This window comes from Chlorocebus sabaeus, chromosome 15 (assembly GCF_047675955.1).
Source record: "Chlorocebus sabaeus isolate Y175 chromosome 15, mChlSab1.0.hap1, whole genome shotgun sequence".
In the NCBI taxonomy this organism is placed as follows: Eukaryota; Metazoa; Chordata; class Mammalia; order Primates; family Cercopithecidae; genus Chlorocebus; species Chlorocebus sabaeus.
The window spans coordinates 3,286,483-3,311,925 of NC_132918.1; the positions used below are offsets into that span (position 1 = coordinate 3,286,483).

Consider the following 25,443-nt stretch of genomic DNA (forward strand, 5'->3'; position numbering starts at 1 on the left):
AAATGACAACATCATATCATTAGATAGTGCTCAGCACAAAAGCCAAGCCTATGGCCCGGCGCAGTGACTCACACCTGTAATCCCAGCACTTTGGGAGGCCGAGGGGGCAGATCACGAGGTCAAGAGATCGAGACCATCCTGGCCAACATGGTGAAACCCCGTCTCTACTAAAAATACAAGAAAATTAGCTGAACGTGGTGGCGCGCGCCTGTAGTCCCAGGTACTCAGGAGGCTGAGGCAGGAGAATCACTTGAACCCAGGAGGCAGAGCTTGCAGTGAACCAAGGTCACATCACTGCACTCCAGCCTGGTGACACAGTGAGACTCTGTCAAGAAAGAAAGAAGGAAAGAAAGAGAGAGAGAGGGAGGGAGGGAGGGAGGAAGGAAGGAAAGGAGGAAGGAAGGGAGGAAGGAAAGAAGGAAAGAAGGAAAGCAAGGCCAAGTCTAAGAATTTGCTTCTCAGAGCTCAAGGTTCTAAATCAACTAAGTGGGATTCTGCCAATTTCAGTGCTCCCCATTATGTCCCTTGCCTCAAAGGTAAAGTCAGCCAGTGATGTCATCACTGGAGGCTTGGAGAATCCTAGAAAAAGTCATAGGGGTACATTTCTTTATTTAGGTCAGAAGCCCTATGTTGAAAAACTTGTCTCCATACTACACTAGCTTTCTGATCTCTTCATATCAGCCATTTGTTTTTCATCTAATCTCTCTCTCTTTGTATTAGTCTTCTTTTTCCAAAAGATGCTTGTCTTTCCTTTCTTCTCACAGGACAGGCCAGGTGGGAAGTCTGATGGCTGCGTATCCGCCAAGGGTGAACTTGTCATGCAGGTACCTCATGAGCTCTAAATCTGATTGCACTTTCTAAGTTGTTCCAGGGTTGTGGCGGGCAGGATGGGGTTCAGGTGCTATAGAAAAGCATTTCATCATTTGCCTTCTCGTCTGACCAGTTATACCACCCAGGAGGGCATTTTTTTCTGGCCTCTGGAGTTACCTTTGACAGCCACACTGTCAGCAAGTGGTGAGAGGCAAGGTTGGCTGATCCCATTGCTGGTCTTACTGGGCTTTATTACTATTTTAGGAACAAGTTACATAAAACTTTAATATGCAGATGTCCTAAATAATAACAAAGATGTGGCCTAAAAATAGACAATGGGTTTTCCAGGATTGCCAAGCTGTCTCCAGAACATGATCTGCCAAAATGAAGCTAACCAGATCTAAAAGTTCTTCTTAATCCTTAAACATATACTTAAGAACTCATTTTTTCACTTGGGTTCACCAGTGAACATTTTTTGTGCCTTCCACAGAGTTCCAAGGAGTGCAGGGAAGGCAGTCTGGTGAGGAACAAAGAGTACTAGAAAAGGAAATAGAAAACCGGGGCCTCCTGCTCTGCCTCTGAGCCTTAAGTTTCCTCCGCTCAAAGGGGACACAGTAATCCCTGCCCCGCCCACCTCCCAGAGGTGCTGTAAGATTAAATGAGAACATACAGATTCACGTGTTGTGAAAAGTAAAACAGGCCAGGCACAGTGGCTCATGCCTGTCATCCCAGCACTTTGGGATGCTGAGGTGTGCAAATTGCCTAAGGTCAGAAGTTCGAGACCAGCCTGGCCAACATGATGAAACCCCGTCTCTACTAAAAAAACAAAAACTAGCTGGGCGTGGTGGGAGGCGCCTGTAATCCCAGCTACTCTCGAGGCTGAGGCAGGAGAATCGCTTGAACCTTGGAGGTGGAGCTTGCAGTGAGCCAAGATTGTGCCACTTCACTCCAGCCTGGGCAACAGAGGGAGATTCTGCCTCAAAAGAAAAAAAAAGAAAAGTGAAACATAAGGCAGAATGAGGGAAGAATCTTAATATGTGAGAAAGCTCTAGAAACCTAGAAGGGCAGAAAGGTGGGAAACAGACACAGGCACACACACATCCACACCCGATATGTTTATGCCAGTTGTTTAGGGCAGGGAGCCGGCAGGATGTGCTGCATCTGTTATGATAGGACAGAGTCCCTGCTGTAGGGTTAGCTGTTAAATACGTTGAATGTCATCTCCAGAGGTGAGGGATTATTCCTTAGCCTCCAAGATGCTTCTGGGCATCACATAGTCACCCTGGGCAGGTGAGACCAATTTTTTAGATCATGGTGAATGCTACTATCCTTTTCAAACAACATGGCACTGTGTTTGCTGGACTTTTAGCTTGAGATCTGGAAAAGCAGGCATTAGATATTGAATATGGAGCAGAGCTGCACATCCACATTGGCGTATCCTTCCACTGAACCCACAAGTATTTGCTGAGTACGCACTCTTCTGTCTGGTGCTATACGGTCCTTGGTAATAGGGTTACACACACCCCACTCTGCTCCCAATGCATTTTAAATCCAGTTGATGTTTTGAGTCATTTATCTAAGAAAGTTAAAAAAAATACAAATGAACAACAAAAGAAACTCCAGAAGATAGTACATAGTTTGTTTGTTTGCTTGCTTGCTTGTTTGTTTTTTGAGATGGGGTTTTGCTCTTGTCTCCCAGGCTGGAGTGCAATGGTGTGATCTCGGCTCACTGCAACCTTTGCCTCCCGGGTTCAAGCGATTCTCCTGCCTCAGCCTCCCGAGTAGCTGGGATTACAGGCATACGCCACTATACCCGACTAATTTTTGTATTTTTAGTAGAGATGGGGTTTCACCATGTCGGCCAGGCTGGTCTCGAACTCCTGGCCTCAGGTGATCTGCCTGCCTTGGCCTCCCAAAGTGCTAGGATTACAGGTGTGAGTCACCGTGCCCGGTCAATAGTACATGTTTTAAGTGCAATCATTTTAGTTGCAATGATCAAGGGAAACTTCATATAGGAGATGTCTCTTGAATTGAGCCCTGAGGATAAGAAGGTTTTTGTTGGTGGTGGTGGTAGTCTTGTCTTGTCTTGTCTTCTTTTCTTTTCTTTTCTTTTCTTTTCTTTTCTTTTCTTTTCTTTTCTTTTCTTTTCTTTTCTTTTCTTTTCGTTTTCTTTTCCAAGACAGAGTCTTGCTCTATCGCTCAGGCTGGAGCGCAGTGGCGAGATCTCGGCTCACTGCAACCTCCACCTCCCAAGTTCAAGTGATTCTCCTGCCTCAGCCTCCCGAGTAGCTGGGATTACAGGCACATGCCACCATGCCCGGCTAATTTTTGTATTTTTAGTAGATATGGGGTTTCATCATGTTGGCCAGGCTAGTCTCAAATTCCTGACCTTGTGATCCGCCCGCCTCGGCCTCCCAAAGTGCTGGGATTATAGGCATGAGTGGTCATGCTCAGCCAGAAGTTTTTTTTTTTTTTTTAAGAGTTTGCAAACAAGGAAGTAGGCATTTCAGGTCATGGAATGGGAGAAGAAACAAGCATGAGCAGACCCATGGGTGGGAATATGCAAGACATACTCCAGACTTACTAGAGGAGCAAGAGCAGGTCTTGGCTGCACCTGCAGCTGAGGGTTAGCAGGAACTAGGAGATAGCAGTAGAATAGGGCTAGATTGAAAAGGCCTTTAACGCCAGGTTAGGAGATTTACATCTTATCCACAAAATCCAAATCCTCCTTTAATAATGAGATGTCATTACAAGTTTTTGAGCAAGAGTGGCATGGCTGGCCTGGTGTCCTGGGAAGGAACTGTGTGGGAATGGCATGCACGACTTACCTAGGGTGGGAAAGGCACAAAGCAGCATGGGGCTGTGGCAGCCAGAGGTAAAGGGACATTTCTGGGAAAGATTTGACAGGACAACACCTTCCTTGGAGGGATGAATGAATAACAGAAACAGGGAACCAGGAGAAAGACCGAGTTCCACAGGGAGAGAAGACGTGTCATGTATGAGGCACGTTGAGCTTGTACTGATGGTGAGACGTCCAGTCGACAGTACCCACTGGCCAGTGAGAAATGTGGGACCAGGGTTCAGGAGGAAACTGGGGCCAGAAATCAGCATTTGGAAGGCGCCAGGGTGGAAGCGGTGGCTCACTCCATGAGTGCTATTTCGCTTACGTGTACGATCAGACAGCTGTGCTTTCTAAGATCATATTCAGCTGTGTCCCCCACAAAATTTACTCTTGTGCTGTAGGTACAAGACCACATCACTGTTGAATGATTTGAAGCTACAGCACCATTGTCCCATCACTGATCCCGACCTCAAACCCTCATTTCCGTTAACACTGCTCAAAGACCGTTCAAACTGGAGACACTTAGCTACTTAGTGCCTCAGAAAATTCAGCCAGTGGACAAACACCTGACCGCCTGCCCGCCTGCTTCTCATCTGCCTCTCCGAAGCTGTCTTGGCTTCAACTCTCATTTCACCCCCCTATTGGATGAAGCAGAGCTAATTTCTTTTTCTTTTACCTTTCAAGTATAAGATCATCCCCACCCCGGGTACCCACCCCCTGCTGGTCTTGGTGAACCCCAAGAGTGGAGGGAGACAAGGAGAAAGGTACGTTCTCTTCTGTTTCAAAGTGGAGCAACTAGGGCAACACGACTCAGGCCCTTCCTCCCCTTGGCAGTAACACAGCAGGCTGTGGAGACAAGCAGACTCAAATCCCAACACTGCCACCTGCCACTTTATGACCTGGCCCAAGTGACTTAAAGTCGCCAGGCCTCGGTTTCTCCCTCTGTAAAATGGAGATAATCATCATTCCTCCTCTCACAGGTGAGAATAGGCACAGCGATTAGCCCACAGCCTGCCACGTAAGCCATTATTAAGACCACCAGGGTTAGACCACACTCTGAGATGCCTGTGCCTTTCTAGCCTCTCAGATCTCTTGATTTAAGAGATGATGGGGGTCCCATTGATTAGGGCCTCCTGTGCTACCACCACCCATGAGAAGCCAGGGCATCCACCTCATCAGTTTGCTAAAATGCCCAGTTCAGTGGTGGCTAGAAATTGCTAAACAGCACAGGAGGACAGAGAGAATGGTTAAAGCAGCTCTGTCTCCCAATTCCAGGATCATTAACAGAGGGCACCGTGATCTGGAATCCAGGTTAAAAAATAATAATTAGTAGAGTTAAAGCAAGAACTATGAGGACCCCCACCCCCATCCAAGGGGCAGAACACCCCTCCTGAACTGACCTGACTCCAAGCTGGAACCAGGAAAGCAGGTCTGGGTGCAGTCAGGGCCTCTCAGCCGCCCCCTGCATTTCCTCCTGATCCCAGGACTGCAGGGGGCCTCTCCCTGGGGAGGAGGGGGGTCCTGTGATGCTTCTGTATAGTCTGCAGAGGGAAGAATCACACTGCCTAGACCATACAGAACATTTGGGGAAAGGTCTCTGTGGAGGATAAAGCTTTAGAATGAAAGTTCTGTTCTCTGGGTTTCTCTGCCCTGTTCTCTTTGTAAGGAGTGATGCTTCTGGGCTTAGGAGCTAAGTTGGTAGTGCAGCCTTGAACCAGGGCTGATAATACGGGGATGCCAGATGGAGTCTGGACTCCAGGGTCAGCAGGCAGTGCCTTCCCCTCCAGGGATGAGGATGAACCCTCATCCCTGCCACCAGTGGGCTCCAGAGGTGTTTGCCCTAATGTGACTTCTCACGATGACATATTCCTTCTCTGTCTCTCTCTCTCCCTCTTTTTCTTTTTTTTTCCATAGAATTCTTCGGAAATTCCACTATCTGCTCAACCCCAAACAAGTTTTCAACCTGGACAATGGGGGGCCTACTCCAGGGTATGGAGATCACAATCTTTACCTCTTATTTCTCCCCCTCCCTTTTAATCTCCAATGAAGATGCCTCTTTTGTCACCTTTTTTATCTTTCATCTCTCAACTTGTCCCTTCCTGCCATTTTACTCCCTGTCTCTGCTTTTTCTCACGTCCTACTCTGACTCCTGGAGATATTCGGGATGCCCAGGAAGGCTAACTCTGTTTGAGAAGTGGCCTCCTGTAGCTTGTCCTAGAAAAAGTTATTGATTTTATAAGAGGGGATAACCACACACACCATTCATTTGATTGACAGGAGGAACAGGCTGGTAAATTATTTTAACTTATTTGCAAGGCTCTGTTAGCTGGTGTCTTCATACTGAATCATCAGAGAAGAGAAAGTTTTGTTATCATTGTCAGTCAGCAGTTTGGAATTCTAGACAGTGACTCAGAGTTCTGCCTTGGTGTTCCACTGTGGGGGCATTTTAGGATCAAGACAATTACTTGTTCAATGGAATCACTTTTGTTTTCTAAATCATTCGATTTTGAAGTTGTTTTGCTCCTCCTGCCACTTACTCATTGGTTATTCTCTGCTTGTTAGCATGGGGTTGAAAAGAGGCCCTGTGGGAGGCGTGGTCCCTGTGTCCGTGGCTAATGGTGAGCTGCAGGTTCCTGTGATGCGGCCCCTCCAGCACCTGGGCTAGAAGGCAGGGAAAGCCTGGGCTTCCTCCCAGTCTGGGCCAGTGCTCGAGAGCCCTCTGCTGGCTGGCCCCGGACCCGGGGCTGTCTGCATACTCTGGGCTGGGCTTGCCCAGCACACAGCCACTTTGCCCAACCTCCAATGGGGATTTCTATTCCGGGTTCAGCAAGACCCCTCAGAGAGGTTGGACTAAGGACTCTGAAAAGAGAATTTGACCCTGTTTTTGGTCGACTGACACCAAAGCTATTATTTGTGGCAGCGGTAGTACAAGGCCCAGTTAAAAAGAGAAAGAAAACGTAAGTACAGATTCAGTACTTCTGCCATGATTTGCCTGTAAAACTAATTTCAGGACAGAGCCCACCTCTGTATACCACTGCAGTTGCCCTCACAGTCACCATGATTGCCATTACTGCTGAACAGCACAGCCTTGTGACGGAGCAGCCCCCCACAGACACCTTTACCAGCCCACTGCCAAAACTTGCAGACCGTCCTCCAGCTTAACCTCCTGTATTCTAAATTGTTTTCATCTGAGATGTTGAGCCAACTGGCTACTTCCAGGGCTGATGCGCCCTGAGGGTCTCTCATGCGCCTGTCACTCTGTAATCAGACAGGTTGCCTAGCTGGAGGGAGCCTCTGTTCAGAATTCACTTCCTGTTGGAGAGCAGAGTTCTGCAAGAGAAGTGGAAGAGAAGGAATGTTAATTTGCCTACACATGCATCAGTGACTCTGAAAGCTCCGGGGCTCTTCTCAAACCACCAGGCTGGGCAGATTGGAAATACTGACCTTTGGCTTCCCAAGTCCCACCCCCAAGGTGTCCGCAGGTCACATTCGTTCTAAAGCAGAGGTTCTTAACTTTTTTGTGCCAGGAACCCCTTTGGCAGTCTGGTGAAGCATACAGACACCCTCTTAGAATATTTCTTAATGCATAAAATGAAATAATAAAAGGTAACCAAGGAAACCGTATCAAAAAATAGTTATCAAAACAGTAAAACAAATTAGTGATATGAGAATATAGGAGCTTCACCAACACATTAAATAGGAAGACCCAGACGCGGGTCTAATAACTACTGTAAATTCCGAGCAGTGGTGAGCATGACGGTGCTATGAGACATCTGCCACAACCGTGATGAAACACTAACATGCCTGTGATTTTGACCGTTGACAAAGTCATGGCTATCGTTCAGACCGCTGTGGTTTGTTGCCTACATGCTGAATTGGAGGAAATACCACTAATTTCAGTTTGAGCTTAGGGAAAATAAGAATGTAATATTTTCTCCTCCAATTTCATGGCCCTCTGAATCCCACAGAACACTTGGAGGTTCATGGACCCCAGGTTGAGCAGCCTGTTCTCCAGGGTTAAGGCTCCTGAGAAGAGAAGGGCATCACTCCACTCACTGTGGCCCACAGGAGAGTGAAGTGAAGATCCAGCAAATTCAATGCATCTCGCTTACCAGGGCGGATGTCAGGACAGAGTAGGGGGGAGAGCCCAAGAGGAGTGAAAACACTGGGGGCTATTTGTATTGATGCCAAAATGCACAAACTCTGGACTCCTCGGCATAACTAGTAGAGAATTTCTAGAAAACCATTTTCCATTTGTGTTGAATGTTGAGTCAGATTCTCCTTGTACAAGGATGGGCCCCTTGGCCTTGGCTCCATGTTCAAGGCACTGCATAGTAACTTCTGGTCTCAGAACATTGAGTGACCCTTTCGACCGCAAAAGGAACTGAGGTCTTAACCTACTCCTGGGGAACAGGGGAGACTCTGACTCAACGTGTATCAATGTCAACCGCAACCTAGTAACAAGTCCATTTTGGCCTTTCTTCTTCCCAGGTTGAACTTTTTCCATGATACTCCAGACTTCCGTGTTTTGGCCTGTGGTGGAGATGGGACAGTTGGCTGGATTTTGGATTGCATTGGTAAGCATGGGCTGAGAGGGCCTTTGCTGCTTATTTATAGTAAGTATATTTACAATCGGCAGAAGGCAATAAAAAAGAAAGGGACATGGAGCCATGTCTGTTCATCCTTGTATCTTCCCCTGGACCAAGACTTGACTAAATATTTGCTTTGGGTGGAAAAAAATAAAATAAAGAAATAAGACAGTGAAAAGATTCCCTCCGATACAGAGGTAACAGTTTAGTTTCAGGCCTTCCCTGTAAAGCAGATCTGTCATGGCTGGTGTTTGGGCAGTGGCAGGACAGGTCAGATTTGGGAGGTGGGAGGACAGGAGTGGAATTCTGGGCAGATCCTTTGGGGTCTGCAAGAGAACTAAGCATAGATCATAGCCTGGGACAAATCACCTTGAGATGAACACCCGGAGCCTGAGTCCAGAAAGTGCATCTGCAAAGTACAGATCAAGTGCAAGCAAAGAAGGACCACACTGAGCTGTGTCCTCTACAGTACACCTAGATAACAAGGCCCAGGCTGGAAGGCTGGTAGCCTGAGTTCTACCCAGCTCTACCTGGATCTGTGGGTCCTCGGGCACATCAGCCCCAGTAAGTGATGGAAACTGACTGAAATTTTGGGATGGAAGCAGAGTCAAGATCTAACCCTAGAGAACCCAGACAAACACTGCAAAGTGTAATATAGGTACAAGAAAGTGGCCGGGGGGAGCACTGGGGAGGACAGTCATCAAAGTCAGAGACTGGGCCCTGAGCGATGAGCCCTGGGCTTTCCATTCTTTATTCCACAAATGCCGCCTGTGCCCCACGATGGCTCAAGCTCTCCCCAAGGCACTGGAGATACAGCAGGGAATGAAGAGACAAAAATTCTGCTTTCATGGAGCGTACCATGTAGAGGAAAGAGACAGGCAATGAACAACTAAATAAGTGAGACATAGTATGTCAGGAGGTGTTTAAAATACAGCAGGGAAGAGGCACAGGGAGCTCAAGGCGGCAATCTAACACCTCACAGAGAAGACAACATTTATGTGGAGATCTGGAGGAGGGGTGAGCCACATGGATACCTGAGGAAGGGCAGTCCAGGCAGAAGGAACAGCAAAGACGAAGGCCCTGCAGTGGGAGCAGGCCTGGCTGCTGGAGGCAGGTCAGCATGGCCAGAGCAGAGTGGATTCAAGAAAAGCTACAGAGGATGAAGCAGAGGTGATGAGGGGCCAGGTGACTAGGACATATAGGGCATTCTATGGAATATGGCTTTTATACTGGGAGGGTCCCATGACATTGGATGGTTTTTAGCAAAGCAAGAACATGACAGATTAAGAGAAGAGGGCAGAAGCGGGGAGATTGGTTAGTAGGCCACTGCAGCAATCTAAGAGAGAGATGTCCAGGGCTTGGACCACAGTAGAAACAGAGGGGTGGTGAGAAGGGGCCAGCTTCTGGATATCTTTAGAAGGTAAAGGCAATACGATTTGCTGACAGACTGGATATGGGAGATGAGAGGAAGAGGGGAGTCAAGGATAAGCCAGGACTAGACCGTGACCAGGGCAGAGAAAGCTGCGCCTCCAGGGGTTGTAAGTAGACCACCTAGCTGGGTGAGAAGGCTGCAGGACTGTACACCTGCCGCCCGCCACTCCCCCGGGCACTTTGGTTGCCATGGACACAGCCCTGCCAAGCAGCCACCCACGCTCTCCTGTCACCTTGGGCTCTGGAGCTGTTTGTGGGAGGAGGGAGGAGTCCTCTGGGAGCCAAGGAAGGAAAAGCTGATCCACAGAGGGTGGATGGCTGCGGTACTGGACTACTCACACAGCTCCCTCCCCACCATGAAGGAGAAAGTAGGCTTTGGCAGAGAGCTTTATGCAATTCATCCGCAGAGGACACAGGTGATAAAAGCTGCTCAAAACAGAAAGAAGATCACAGAAGGAGGAAGAAGCATTAGTTTTTTTTCACAGGTTAGTGACCCAAAGAGAAAAAAAGCAGAAGTAAAAGGGATAACTGTGTAAGATACTCATCCGTTCACTCTCATTTAAGCACTTGTTCAGTGCTCTCCAGTGCCCCTCCATGGTCCCCTCTCTGATCTGTTCTCTCTCTACACCCATAGCAATCTTTCCTGCATGTCACTGGGTACATGGTGTGCATAAAGCACACCAGTGGCTTCCATTATTCTTAGAATAAAGACAAAACCCTTGAAGTAATCTACAGGGCCCTGGGTGACCCAGCTGCTGCACACCCTTCCAGCCTTATTTCTACCTCCATCCCTCTCCATCTGGACTCAGGTCCCGGCTGCTCTCTCAGACCCTTGGGCTTTCCAGTCTCCCTTGTACCTCAGGGCCTTCGCACAAGTTGGCCACCGTGTTTGCAGTGCTGCCCCAGCCTTCACTCAGTCAGCTTCCACTTCAGATCTCAGCTGACATGTGGCTTCCTCAGGGGAGCCTCCCCTGACATACCCACCAGCCTCAGCCACCTTCTTATAGGACAGTGCTCCTCTCTTTTCCAATGTGAATGTGAAATGATGCATTGTCTCCATGGATTCCTCTTTAATATCTGTCTGTCCCACTGGACAGTAAATAAGCACCATGAGAACCTGAGCCACGGCTTTTTTGCCCACTCTCAGAGCTGAAGCACCTAACACTGTATCTGCACATAGCAGACTTCAGTCGATATGTGTGAAGATGCTGTGAGAACAAGACCCAGCCTCCCTCGGGGGGGTTACAATACATTCAGGGAACAAACAAGGAGATAATTACAAGAGAGTACAATGAGATCATTTCTGGTGCTAAGGAAATATTCTGACGAGGCACCAGGTCCAGGCTGGGGCAACTAGGGAGGGCCTCCCAAAGGCAGCTTCTGAGCTGAGCCACAGAGAGCTTTGTGCTTTAAGGAAGTGAAAACACTTGAGAATGGTTGACATGTTGTGTGGGAGGCAGGATGTGCAGAAGGGTGAGGCTAGGGAGAAAGGCAGAGCCTGGTTCCTGGGCCTACTGTGGCAGGCTATGGGGCCATGGGGAGCCACACAGCCCCATCCCGGAAGTGAAGGCAGTGAGCCAATTCAAGAGACTGTGGTTCGTGGACTGCCCTTCTTGGTGAAAGCATGGGCGACACACTAGGAGGGTGGAACTGGAGGCGGAGAGAGCCAAGAGGAGGCTGTTGCAGCGATACCAGTGGGAAGGAATCATACCTGCATTCAGGCATCACCATGGGGATAGAAAGAAGAGATTTCTTGGAGATCCGTTAAGGAGACAGCACATAGAATGTGATATGTGAATGGATGTGTGGGGGAAAAGGAAAAACCCAGGGTGGCATACAGGTTTCTAGCCTCAACACCATAAGGACAGCTGACCTGCCAAGGTGGGGACACAGAACAAGGGGCAGACACAGGAAACAAGAGCCTTCTAGGCAAAGGGAGCAGGCTATGCAAAGGCAGGGAGGTGGTGCTCCAATCACATGTTCTGAGGACAATGAGAGAGGCCATTGCATTGCTCTGCTCTCTATCTCAAGCCTTCCAGTGGCCATCTCAGTCCTGGGTCTCGCCGGTACTCAGCCATTTCTGACATAGGTCAGACAACCTAGAGGACCTACGAGCTCCAGTTTGCCAGGGCAGCCCTAGCTTGAGCCTCCTCTGCTGATTCCTGCATCTCTCCCAACCCCACAATCACATTGCTCACATCCAGGGGCACCATGAGTGCTGAGGTCTCATGGAAATACCCACCCAACCCCAAAACTGATGGACGCCTGTGCCCCCTTGAGCTCTCCCAGCCTAGACAATGTGCCGCAGTAGATCTGAGGCCAGATGAAAACATGTACTGTTATGCTTTCTCTGATGGTTCTATCTGATGTCCTTCACAACTATCAGAAGAGGAATGATTAGGAATCTGTGTCATTGCAATCCTGAGAGGTGTGGAAGTGAGAAACTGGTGTAGGGGCCAAATAACACCTGGAGGTTTTGTTTGTTTAGCTAATGTTAGTTTCAACTTTTAAACTCGAATGGCGACAAGTCGAAGGTGAGCATCTTCAGCTTGTCCAATGTCCCACTATTCCCTAGTGTCCCAGCCCCACCTGTTTTACTAATCTGTGTACCTGCCTAGCCCCTGAAGAGAGGAGGGGAATGGACTCAGAGCCATAGAGATCTGGGCTTGGATCCTGGCTCTGGAACTACTTTCCCTCTCTCCCATTGAAGTATTGGCCAGGCCTAGCTTCTGCAATCAGATGAGGTTGAGCGTGTTCAGGGCAGAATGGTTGGAGACTACTTTCCCTCTCTCAGTCTCAGTTTCTTCAGCTACTTGAAGGAGGATAATACCTTGCAAGGTTAGGCTGAGGAATAAATGGAGTAAGTGCTGATTATCATTAAGGATTAAAAACATGCAACTTAATGTTTTGGGGTGTATGCTGCCACCCTAAAGGACAGATTTAGGATGAAATTTGAATAAACATGTGCAAGTTGCAGGGATACAGATTTAGCTGAATATAAAACACAAATGGACAGATTTAACTCAATTAGTGGTGGTTAACATGCTGCAGATGGGATAGATGGCTTTAGGAAGTAGTGTGTTTCCCATCAGGGTGGTATTCAAACAAAGAATGCTATGGAGGGGTTCAAGCATCAGATTGGGGATAAAAAGACAACTTAAACATTCTATGGTCCCATATGGTTCTCTGTTCCTCTGTGTGTCTTGCAGATAAGGCCAACTTTGCAAAGCATCCACCAGTGGCTGTCCTGCCTCTTGGAACAGGAAATGACCTTGCCCGCTGTCTCCGCTGGGGAGGAGGTGAGTTTGCATGCTAGTGGTGCTACCCTGGGAACAGGTGTTCCTGTTGACAGAGATGCTCTACAGAGCCAAGCTGAACTTACCCTTTTGTGGATCACATTCCGCAGCATAATACTCAACTCTGTAGTCATGTCAAGCCCATGACCCTTTCTCTGCCCTCCATCCCATGCTGAATCTAGAAGAAAAGCCCCTCTTCGGGGCTCTGGGAGTTTTTGCTCCCTCACCCCCATGTTTAATGTCATCCTGAAACTATCAACTTAGAGCCTGCTTTCCCCAGTAGAAAGCAATCAACTCCAGAGTAAAGACAAAGTCTCATGTGTCCCATCCCCAGAGTCCCATCTGAGAAAATGCTCACTTAGATGTTTTCTGTGTGAAATTCCCTCTCCCACAAATGGCTGATCTTCTGAATAAGGACTAAAACTGAGGACCAAAATGCTCCGTCTCCAGTTACTTAGTGTCACTGGAAGCATTCAGATTATCCTAAGCCCCATGGCCATGGGCCTTCATTTTGAAATTTCCCTAAGAGGAAACAGAGTGATGACCAGTTTATAAGGCAAGGGGCAGAGAACTTTGCAAACTGCAGTAGCCCCCATGGAGTTGGGCATGCGCCAGAAAGTGGAGAAGTTCAGCTCAACACATGGAGCAGACAGATCAGGCTGCCAGCCAGGAAAAGGGTGGGAACTCCAGATGGCTGATAATTCAGAGAATGAGTCAAGACCAGGCAGTGCAACGGTCAGTGTTCAATGATCGGCCATGCTTGGTGGGCAGTGTCAGAGCAAGCAGGACCCAGGCCTAGGGGCCATCTTAAAATTCTGCCTGCCACACTGTCCATCTCCTACATGACACAGTCTCCTACATGACATCTGCTGTTCTCCCATGCAGAGACTCCCAGCCATCCAGCCCACCGCTTCTCCAGGGTTTGCTTCAGCTACACAAGCCTGCAACCTTTAGCCAGCACCCACTCCCTGCCCTGCCCCCAGCATCTTGGTATTTTCAATTGTCCCCCCTTATCTGTGGTTCAGGGAACATTACTGTCTCCAGCCCACAGACACAGTGAGGAGTCCCCTAGTCACAGATGCCCTGGGCTTACCTCCCCTGACAACTACCTGTGCATTAGCAAGAACACTGCCTTTCTGCTGTGGTGGCAAAAGCAGTGCTGTCCTCCACAGGTTATGAAGGGGGCAGCTTGACAAAAATCCTGAAGGACATTGAGCAGAGCCCCTTGGTGATGCTGGACCGCTGGCATCTGGAAGTCATCCCCAGAGAGGAAGTGGAAAACGGGGACCAGGTCCCATACAGCATCATGAACAACTATTTCTCCATTGGTGTGGTGAGTTGGTCAAGGATCACCTTTCTGCAAGGAAGAGAAATGCCCAGGAAGGGTTCCAGCCTTCTGTGGTCCCCTCTGGGTCCCTAGTGTCTACCTGTCTTACCTGCCCCCCAGCCCTGACTTGGGTCCAAGCATTCTGAAATTTGGCCTGAGTGTGGACACCCTGATTGCACCCCACTTTATTCCCCATCTCTTATTTAGGAAGGAAGTTCTTTCCTCTGTCATTTTAACTAACACAGGAAAAGACTGAAAATTTTTCAAAAGACATATTTACTCCTTCTGTAATCTGTAGCAGTCATAGAAAAGCAACACCAAGAAATAACCAGGGGAAAAGACTGGTAGGAAACTCTCACATGAGCTTCAGGAACTGGGAATTCTGATCCTCAAAGGAGGACCTTGTGGTCCCAAGCTGCCTTGGCTGGCTTAGCACTCAGATATCCTTCTCTCCTATTCTCTCTTCTCTCAACCCATTCCACTCCCTCCATGTGCTTCATAAACCTCTAGGGGCGTCTCCTCCCAACTGACCCCTTAGGCTGAATGTCATGAGCCTCCCTGATGCTCCCACAGCCCTTATGCTCACCCCCTTCATGCACACTCTGCATTAGATTGAAGGAATTGGTTTAATGTACTTATATGGTACCCCCTACTCCCACGCACACACATACACTCCCGCAGTGCAAGGACAGCACTCTGTTCCTTTTTCATCCACTAGCCCCAGCACATCTAGTGTAGCTCAACTTCTGGTCCAAAGAGGATTGGGGTGGGCACTGCTTCCCAGGCTGCTGTGAACAGGATGGGAACGGGAGGGGAGAGATCAATCATTTCTATAAATGAAGCTGGGGGTTGGGAGGGGGTGGGGGTGCAACAAAGAAATTTACTTTCTTCAAGAATGACAGAATTGGCCAGGCGCGGTGGCTCACACCTGTAATCCCAACACTTTGGGAGGCTGAGGCGGGCAGATCACCTGAGGCCAGGAGTTCAAGACCAGCCTGGCCAACATGGTGAAACCCCATCTCTACTAAACATACAAAAATTAGCTAAGTGTAGTGGGGGGCACCTGTAATCCCAGCTACTCGGGAGGCTGAGGCAGAACTGCTTGAACCTGGAAGGTGGAGGTTGCAGTGAGCTGAGATCATACCACTGAACTTGAGCCTGGGTGACAGAGCGAGGCTCTGTCTCAAAAAAAAAAATAATAATAATAGTGACAGAATTATTGAACTATTTATTCTTTTTTTCAACAAATATTTATCAAATTTTTTTCCCTAAACTTTTATTTTAAGTTCAGGGGTACATGTGCAGGATGTGCAGGTCTGTTATGTGGGTAAACGTGTGCCATGGTGGTTTGTTGCACAGATCATCCCATCACCTAGATACTAAGCCCAGCATCCACTAGCTGTTCTCCCTGATGCTCGCCCTCCCGCCACATCCCCACAGGCCCCAGTGTGTGTTGTTTTGCCCCTTGTGTCCATGTGTTCTCATCGTTCAGCTCCCACTTATAAGTAAGAACAGACACTAGCATTTATTGAGTACCTGTATGCTCTCTGCAGTGCTAGGCTGTACATAGTCCAGTCCTCACAGTAGTCCTGCAGCTATCATTATCCCGCTTATCTCACTCTACAGATGAGGCTTCAGGACCCTTGACTCGCATGGCAGTGCCTTGCTCTGGAGCCAGGTTCTCTCTGCTGTCTTCCCCTGTCTTTGGAGTTGTGCTGCCTCGTTTCACATGAATATGAAACAGACCAATTCTCTGCCCCAGACTCTGTGATACCTGCACTCCTCAACCTTGCTCAGCTGTGTTTGTTTTGAAATTTTGGTATTTTAATTTTTTTAAAAAGGAAAAAGAAGGAGAAATGATAGGTGGCTTGAGGGGATAGCAAGTTTAAGTGAAAGGTTGTTTGGTTTTGTTTTGTTTTGTTTTGTTTTTGAGACAAAAGTCTCGCTCTGTCACCCAGGCTGGAGTGCAATGGCATGATCTCAGCTCACTGCAACCTCCGCCTCTAGGGTTCAAGCAATTCTACTGCCTCAGGAGTTGGGGATACAAGCATGCACCACCACACCCAGCTAATTTTTGTATTTTTAGTAGAGACGGGTTTTCACCATATCGGCCAGGCTGGTCTCAAACTCCTGACCTCAAACGATCCACCTGCCTCAGCCTCCCAAAGTGCTGGGATTACAAGCATGAGCCACCGTGCCCAACCTAGGTTTTCCTTTTTTAATAAGAAGGCTAAAAAGAGAACCATGGGAGAAGAAAGGATTAAAAATAATAATCCCTTATATTTACAGAAGGATTTAAAATTTACCATATTCACAGATATATTCTGAAGGGCGTTATTATCTCTATTTTATGAGTTAAGAAAACAGAGACTCAGATTAAGGGATTTGCCTTCATTTTCTGACTCCGAATCCAGTGCTCTTTTTCTGTTACTAAAGCAGAAGAGGGAAGCATTGCTGAGCCCATGATGAGGTTCTGAGAGGGTGGAGGTGGTGGACTGGGAGCAAGTGCCCCAATCTGATTCATCCCACTGGATCCCCAGCCTCAGCTGAGGGGAAGCTTTCCCTAGACCTCTTCCAGGTGCCCCTCCAGTGGCCCATGCAGATGCCCTCCCTCCTCTTGCTGCTCAAAGGCCCCTCTCCTTTTTGGACCGGCTGCTGAGGCTCCACTTCCCCCAGCAGGAACATATGCAGCCTTCAGCTCCTGCAAATTAGATGTGACTGACAGGTCCAGGGTTCTGGAGCGTGGGCTTCCCATCATTACAGTTCCTGTAGTGACCAGAACACAACTTGCTAACATTTATTGAGTACCTACTGCACACCAGACATAGTTTCCCTGCCAGTGGATGCAGGCATTATCCATTTGTGTTTTGTAAGAAGGAACCATAGCTTAGAGAGGTACAGAAACAAGTTCAGGCTGGTGAGTGGCAGAGCTTGAAATCATAATAGTTGAGCTCTAAAGCCAACTGAGCTGTGGACCACTGAGCTTTGTGCCTCTTTGAAGCCCCCTCCATCTTCATGTTGCCAAATGTAACATGGTTTGAGAGAGGGGAATCTCAAAATTTAGTTATGGTGGCTCACCACCACCTCTTATCAGAAATGTAACTTCCAACCCCACAACAGATGCTGATTCGTATTCCAACTCAGTTGGTCTGGGTGAGGTCCGGCAACTGGCATTTTTAACAAGCCCCGAGATCATTCTGATGCAGATGGTCCCGACCAAGTTCTTAGGGAGCGAAGACAACCTACTAGAGCAGAGAATGGTCAAAGGAAGTGGCTCTTCACTGGCACGGAAGCCGAAACTGAAATAAATGGAAAGGGAAGCAGGGAAGGAGGGGAGAACTAGCCCTTCTAAGCAATGGGCTGGAAGTCAGAGCTGAGGAGCAAGACTGGCAGAGCTGCCTGGGAACTTCTAGACAACAGGTTACAGCGCAGCTGCCTGCAGAAGCTTCAGCCCCACCTCTTCCCTTTATAACACACCCTGCTCTGGCTGACAAAAACATGGTTCCTGACACCTCCCTGTCTCAACACAGTGCCCTGTAATAAGATGGTCCTCCTTAGTATCTGCTGACCAAATGGATTAACACATGAAGAGGAATGGACAGCCTTCCCTCAACTAAATAGCCAAGCCCTAAACCCAAGAGCCAAGACTATTCAGTAATCATGGTTTTAATTTATTCTAGCAAAAAAGCAGGAAAAAAGGAAGGAAGGAAGGAAGGAAGGAAGAAAGGAAGGAAGGAAAGAAGGAAGGAAGGAAGGAAGGAAGGAAGGAAGGAAGGAAGGAAGGAAGGAAGGAAGGAAGGAAGGAAAAAAGGAAAGAGGAAAGAAAGAAAGGAAGGAAAGAAGGGAGGTAAGAAGGGAGGTAAGAAGGAAGGAAGGCCTGCTGGCTGGCTAATTAATTGTCCCCAAGGAAATGCATATAAACAGATTCTCCATCACTCTCAGTGGTCAAGATAATTTACCTACCCTGGACTGACTTATAATAACCCAATCTATTCATCTTTCCAATTATGAACAACTTCACAGTATCTTTTTCTTGATTTTTTTCATACACCTTTAGCTTATCCATGTTTAATATTATATTGCAGAAGAATGAGAAACCAGGGCTGTTCTCATCTCATTGGTGTGCCCTTGGCTTTCTCTCAATAAAATGTTTGCAGGGTTTGTATGCTCGCTCTTTAAAAGTTGAAAAGAGAAATTCTTGAGAAAACAAGTAACCAACACGCAACCCTAACAGAGTCTGGGGCTGACATTTGCAGAAGGTCTTGCTCCCTATTTGACTTCCCAAACTTTGTAAGAGAAGTAGGTGTGTAAACCAAGGAAGTTTTACTTCCTTATGATGATCAAATAGAGGTGGACTCCATTGGCAAAGAGAGCCTTGCAAGGTCTTTGCCTCTTTTGAAGGACTTAGAATATCTTATGATATCAAATGTCTGTTGCTTTGTATTTATAAAGATGATGACAATGACCCCTGACACAGTGCCCCTTGGTGCTGTGGATAGAATTTTCTCTGATGAGTTTACTGGGACCCGTTGATGCCAATAGAACCCACTTAACAGATAAGGCAATAAATAAGGCAGGGTCTCCTGGCCTCTCCAAGGAGTGACTGTGCTCTCATTGCTTCGAGAGCGCCATCCACACATCAGATTCTCAACAGTGAGAAGCTAAGATAGTTGGCCTTATCAGTCCTTCTAACCGACAATATCTACTGGCAGGAGATTTTAAACACAGTCATTCAGGATGCCACTTCCTCTGACTTCTCTGGCCTGCTCCTCCCTGTTCTTTATTTTTGGATTAGCAGAAAATGTCAGGATGGCCAGGTATCAGTGACAGGAAGTTTGAGACTACAGAATAATTCCCAAGGTATGTGTAACTCTGAACTCCTCACAAGCTCTGCTTTCATGAGCCTTAACAGGACGGGTAAACAGCTAATCCCTTGATTCAGTGAAATCTATTTCTGATGCTAGGGGAGCCCAGGGGCCAAGGAGAGGCCACAGTGGTCGCACTGACCCACACACCATTTTCCACTTTGCAGATCATTCCTAGCTATCACTAGACAAGCTTCTCCCCATGATAAGCATCCTACACATAGGGAATTTCTCAACAAGACATAATTTTTCCTGGAGATTCATGGATTCTGCCGGCACCAAGTTCTTATTTGTCACCTGTGAGAGCCATGAAGATACTAATACAGTGGGACTCCCCAGAGGGACACGGACAAGGGTCTACACCCTTTTCCATTCCCCAATCTCCCATAATTTTCAGACCAACCCAAATTCAAATAATCTGTCTTATGGTCTCCTTTCGATCTTTTTATCTCCATAAATTGCCAAAGTGACTTAGACCTGCGTCATCCAATATAATAGCCATCAGCCACGTGTGGTATGACATGCTTGAAATGGGGCTTGTCTTAATTAAGATGTCAAGTGAGCTGTAAGTATAAAATACACAATACATTTCAAAAATGTGATATAAAAATTTAATGTCTCAATAATGTTTCTATTAATTCCATGTGATAATATTCAGGGCTTATTGGGTTAATGAAAATATACAGTTAAAATTAATTTCAGGCCAGGCATGGTGACTCACACCTGTAAACCCAGCACTTTGGGAGGCTGAGGCAGGTGGATCACCTGAGGTCAGGAGTTTGAGACCAGCCTCGCCAATGTGGTGAAACCCCGTCTGTACTAAAAGTATGAAAATTAGCCGGGCATGGTGGCGGGCGCCAGTAATCCCAGCTACTCGGGAGGCTGAGGCAGGAGAATCACTTGAACCCAGGAGGCAGAGCGTGCAGTGAGCTGAGATCATGCCACTGCCCTCCAGCCTGGGCAGTGGAGTGAGACTCCATCTCAAAAAAATAAAAAATTTAAAAAATTTTTAAAAATTAACTTCATCTTTTTTTTTTAACTTTTTTATGTGGCTACTAGAAAATGTTAAGTTACATTTACATATGTAGCTTACTCTATATTTCTATTGGATAGCACTGGCCTAGACATTCCAATATCTCAGAGTCCAAATGACTGCTACATGTACTTGGAAGGGGCCCAAATTTCTTTGTTCACCCATGTGCTTGGAGTTCAGGAAAGAGGCCCTATGTCCATACCTTCCACCGTCTCCTCTTCACTCCACACCTGAAAGAAAGACCTCAGATAGCAAGGCTGTGAAAAATGCTATCATCACTTCCGTGGATTTGTAATTCTCATCTCCCGCCTTCAGAACAGAAGTCTCGCTTTGCCTTAATTATCATCAAGAAAGGGTTTATACCTTAATAACCAAGAAAGGGTTTGAACCATCGTAGCCCTGGTTTCCCAAATTTAAATGAAGTCACTACTGATTGTAAATAGGCTCAGGTCATTGCCTGACATAGAAGCTCCAGAGAGTGAAAGTGAATCTCGACTCTCTTTTTAATCCCCAGGTAGAGAAACGTGTTCAGAGTCTTTACCGTCATAGCCTTTTTAAGACTTAGAAAAGGAGCTGCTCTACTCTCCCTTGCTACTTTGTGTATTTGCCAAGGGATTACATTGTCAAATTAGGGACCACGTGCTTCACTAATAATGTTTTAAAGGCTGGTCTTTGTGAAAAGCAGCTTTGCAAAACGTAGTTATGGAAAAACCAAGGACAGCCAGAACTCTACGGAAGGAGGGGGCCTGTACGTGTATCCCAGAGAATAAAAGAGCTGGGAGTCAGTCAGCAGTACTGGGGGTTGGGGATAGTGAAGTACAAATTGTGCCAGGCAACATGTGATTGCTTTTTTCTTCCCTCCCCGCTCTTTTTTTCCTGACAGAAGAAAATTAGTGCTTCAAAGGAACAGAAGTAGATGGAATATTTTCTTGAATTTTAGAGAAGTATTTGACAAATACCATATGAATCTTATTGAGGGTGTTCACTGGAATTTGCTGAGAGAGTGGGAGGTGGGCACAGTCTGGGAGCATGAAGTGCTGCTGCCCAGGGAAGCGGTGCAGGACGGGCAGGCCTTGGGGACAGAGGCCTCCCTGGGGTCCGCACATCTCACCTGTGCACCCATGGGGATGCCTCTCCAAGACCTTAAACTCTTAATATATCTTAAACTAAAAAATAAATCAGCCAGGCATGGTGGCTAACGCCTGTAATCTCAGCACTTTGGGAGGCCAAGGTGGGTGGATTACCTGAAGCCAGGAGTTTGAGACCAGCCTGGCCAACACGGTGAAACACTGTCTCTACTAAAAATACAAAAAAAAATTAGCCAGACATAGTGACAGGCGCCTGTAATCCCAGCTACTCAGGAGGCTGAGGCGGAAGAATCTCTTGAACCCGAGAGGCGAAGGTTGCAGTGAGCCAAGATTGTGCCACTGAACTCCAACTTGGGTGACAGAGTGAGACTCTATCTCAAAAAAAAAAAAAAAAGCTAAAGTTTAAATTTTAAATTCTCAAAACATCATTTTAGCAGAGAATGTTTGCCAATCACAAAATAAGCCCATCTTCTCCTCTTACCTTGCCACCTTTCAGATGTGGGCTGCTGGACTCCTGTGCCTGGTGCACCTCACCACACAGAGTTCATGCTCAAAAAGCTTCTTCATAGAACTATACCTCTTGATGCTTAAAAACGCACACAGAGGCTGCGTGCAGTGGCTCACATTTATAGTCCCAGTACTTTGGGAGACCGAGGCAGGGAAGATCACCTGAGGTTTGAGACCAGCCTGGCCAACATGGCAAAGCCCTGCCTCTACTAAAAATACAAAAATTAGCTGGGTGTGGTGGTGGGCACCTGCAATCCCAGCTACTCGGGAGGCTGAGCCAGAAGAATTGCTTGAACCTGGGAGGCAGAGGTTGCAGTGAGACGAGATCGCGCCACTGCACTCCAGCCTGGGTGACAAGAGTGAAACTCTATCTCAAAAAAAAAAATTTAAAAATTAAAAAATTTTTAAAATTTTAAAAAACCAAACACACAGAAATTTTTATATAAGAAACAGAATTAATATGCATTTGATGAAAATTCACTGCATGGAATTTCTGGTGTCTTGTAGCCATGTATTCCAGTAAATGGATTTCTATATTTTTCGTTGCAAAACAAATCTAGTCAGCTCCCTGATTTCTGTGTCACCCCCCATCTCCAGTCCAATTAGCCTGTTTATTTCTGAAACCCAGCACCTGCACCCAAAGTGCCAGCATGGGGTGTGAGCGGTGAAGGGGTGTTACACATTCTTCTGCTGGGAAATGAGACCAGTGTCAAGGGTGGAAGATCGAGTTTGAGGAGGAAAGACGAGTTCCGTTTCAGGTTTGAGGCTTAGGGTTGGCTCTAGAGATTGAGACTTTGAAGCTATCACCATTCAGATGCTGATAACAGCTGCGAGAACTCACGAGATGGCCACAGTGTGGAGTGGGGGCCACAGGTAGAACCCAGGGTTAGGAAGTTGTGGTCAGAGGATGGAGAGCCCAGGGGTACAGTGTCATGACAGCCTCCTAACTGTGAGTGCTGGAGTGAAGGGGGCCGCTAGTGTGGCAAAGGGATGTGCTCATAGGAGGGCAGTGTCCACACTGTATAGTAATGACTCTTACTGGTCTTGGAGAGAGTCCTTCGAGTGAAGTGATCAAGAAGCAGAAGCCAGAGTTTCGTTTTCTTTTATTATCTATTAAGCATGTTATCCAACGCCACTAATTATTTCTATTGGTGTGGATGGTTAGGACTTAATATCTAATAGCATCTACCAATGTCAGGTTTCTAGTTTTGACAATATTCTATAGTTATATAAAATGTTATTATTGAGGGAAGCTGAGTGAAAGGGACCTAGGAACTCCATGCTATTTTTGGAACTTACTGTGAGTCAAAATATTCCAAAGTAAAAACTATTTTAAAAAGAATTATTATGGAAAGTCATTTCCAGAGACTCATGCTCAGCCCCAGACACAGGGTCCTGTGCTCACAGACTCTCAGTCTCCCCAAAGGGCAAAGTCTTTCCCCTCCACTCACCCCTGAACTATCTGTTCTCGGCGGGCCTGGGCTAGAGTGAAATAGCAAGGACTCTAGAGTCTACTGGCACAGGCTGTAAGAGTATGATGATGCTAGCTCATCCCCTTGGAGGCAGTGTTGAGCCTCTATTGGTGCCGCGGATGTGACCTGGAGCCCCACCATGCGATAGAGTCCCAGGGTTGGCATGACTCAGCGAGGGCATGTGTGTGTCCCTTCCCTCCACACTGCACTGTCATGACCACTCACCAAGGATCTGCTTTGTCTCTTTCACTTTCAGGACGCTTCCATTGCACACAGATTCCACGTCATGAGAGAGAAACACCCTGAAAAATTCAACAGCAGGTAAGTTGCAGGCCCGGCTGCACTGCCACCCACCCAGTGTGGCCCTGGCGGAACAGAGGCCTTTCACCTGCTCTCCGGAAATGTTCCCAGCCAGGGCCTCCAGGGACTTGGCCTTCCTGCCACATTGCCGGAAGGAGGGTTTCCATTTCCAAGAAAAAAAAAATTTCAGCAACTTGGCACAGGCTAACTGCCTGTCCTCTCCCAAAAGATCTGTGCAAAGGGAGGGGCTGGGAAGCAGGAGGTGGGTATGAAGGGCCTGCTTTTGCAGGGGAGGAGGTGGGAGGGTATCTGCCCTTGGCTAACTGGAACCCCCTCCTGAGTCTCTTCTGCTTCCTAGTACAGTGCTTCCAATCCCAGCCCCTCATGATTCTTTTGTGGAAGGGTGGGGAGGCTAGAAGAGACCCTAACTTCTGTTGGTCTTGAATGGGAGGAGGTGGCAGCTCCGGGGCTTGGACCAGGAGGACCAGAAGGGCGTCTCCTTGGCCTCCCCCGACAGCAGAGGGCAGTAGCAGAGAGGTACCTGCAAAGGCCGGAGACCCGGAACCCACCAAGTCCCAGCCTCAGCCTGGGCACTCTGTGAAGTTGCCAAGTTAGGTTCAGAAATGAAAGGAAAGAGGAAACGAGGTCATTTGCAAACGAAAGCAAACCCTTCTTCCTTGTAGGAGAAAATTTGCCAGAACTGAGTTGTGACTGACATATAGCTACCCCTTTCTCCCTTCTTCCTTCTTTCTCTCTTTCTTCTCATTGGTTAATTTTCATTCTTTCTTTTTCTTTGCTGTACTATTTCAAGATGACCACTATTTCGGCACTGTTCCCACCCCAGCCCTAGGTAGGTGAGGAGGAGGATGGATAATGATTTGGACTTTGTCTTTGAACCTGAAGATGTTGACTTTTGTTTAGCCCAGAGAATTGTCTTTATTTATTTATTTATTTATTTTATTTTTTATCTATGAGACAGAATCTCACTCCGTCACCCAGGCCAGAGTGCAGTGGCACAATCTTGTCTCACTGCAACCTCCTCCTCCCAGGTTCAAACCTTTCTCCTGCCTCAGCCTCCTGAGTAGCTGGGACTACAGGCGTGTGCCATCATGCCCGGCTAACTTTTGTATTTTTAGTAGAGATGGGGTTTCACTATGTTGGCCAGGCTGGTCTCAAACCCCTGACCTCAAGTGACCTGCCCTCCTCGGCCTCCCAGAGTGCTGGGATTACGAGCAAGAATTGTCTTTAAAAGAGAGGTTAGAGCGTTCACTGAAGACATTCATTTAAAGCCTATATCCATCATTTTCAGCACTTGCCATTTTCACTCCTACTCTTTGTCCTGACCCCACAGCCTGAGAGGTCAACCAATAAGAAGGAGGTCTTTTCAGAGGTCAGATATTGAACACTGCAGCTTCAGGAAGAGTGATCTATGAGATGTGATAGTAGCTGAATGAACCTTTTAGGAAGTGCATCCTATCACAGTGTCTTCTTGCTGTCACACGCACAGACTCTACACACTCACTGCACGCTAGGAACATGTGTACTTCCAGCCCCTGACACTGTAGTCACAAACGTACAGTTCAGGTGATCTCCTCTAACAGTCTTTTGCACTCCCAGATATACACAAACCACTTTTTTAAAAAGTACTCCTCTCCGACTCATTCCTCAGACTTTTAAAGTCCTCTTTCCACACAAGTGCCTTTTTTTTTTTTTTTTTTTTTCCCAGTGGCATCTCACTCTGTTGCTCAGCCTGGAGTGCCGTGGGGCAATCTCGGCTCACTGCAACCTCCACCTCCTGAGTCAAGTGATTCTCCCGTCTCAGCCTCCCAACTAGCTGGGATTACAGGCGCCCGCTACCAGACCTGGCTGATTTTTGTATTTTT

The 25,443-nt window shown here is 47.4% G+C and overlaps 1 protein-coding gene across 12 annotated transcripts in view; it reads left to right on the forward strand.

Moving 5' to 3' along the window:
• The window catches only part of DGKG (diacylglycerol kinase gamma), a 227,318-nt gene that overhangs the window by 95,767 nt on the left and 106,108 nt on the right, over window positions 1–25,443 (forward strand). For 8 of the 12 annotated variants that reach the window (XR_005237244.2, XR_012095538.1, XM_073023376.1 and 5 more), the window contains 7 exons: window positions 765–824; window positions 4,337–4,416; window positions 5,567–5,641; window positions 8,144–8,229; window positions 12,882–12,971; window positions 14,141–14,301; window positions 23,517–23,581. Coding sequence is in view for 10 of the 12 variants with exons in the window: in XM_073023376.1 (XP_072879477.1) it covers window positions 765–824; window positions 4,337–4,416; window positions 5,567–5,641; window positions 8,144–8,229; window positions 12,882–12,971; window positions 14,141–14,301; window positions 23,517–23,581 (617 nt within the window). In the remaining 2 variants the exon portion in view is untranslated. The remainder of the gene's footprint in view (window positions 1–764; window positions 825–4,336; window positions 4,417–5,566; window positions 5,642–8,143; window positions 8,230–12,881; window positions 12,972–14,140; window positions 14,302–23,516; window positions 23,582–25,443) is intronic. The other 4 variants (XM_007971828.3, XM_007971831.3, XM_073023374.1 and 1 more) reach the window with 3 other exon arrangements.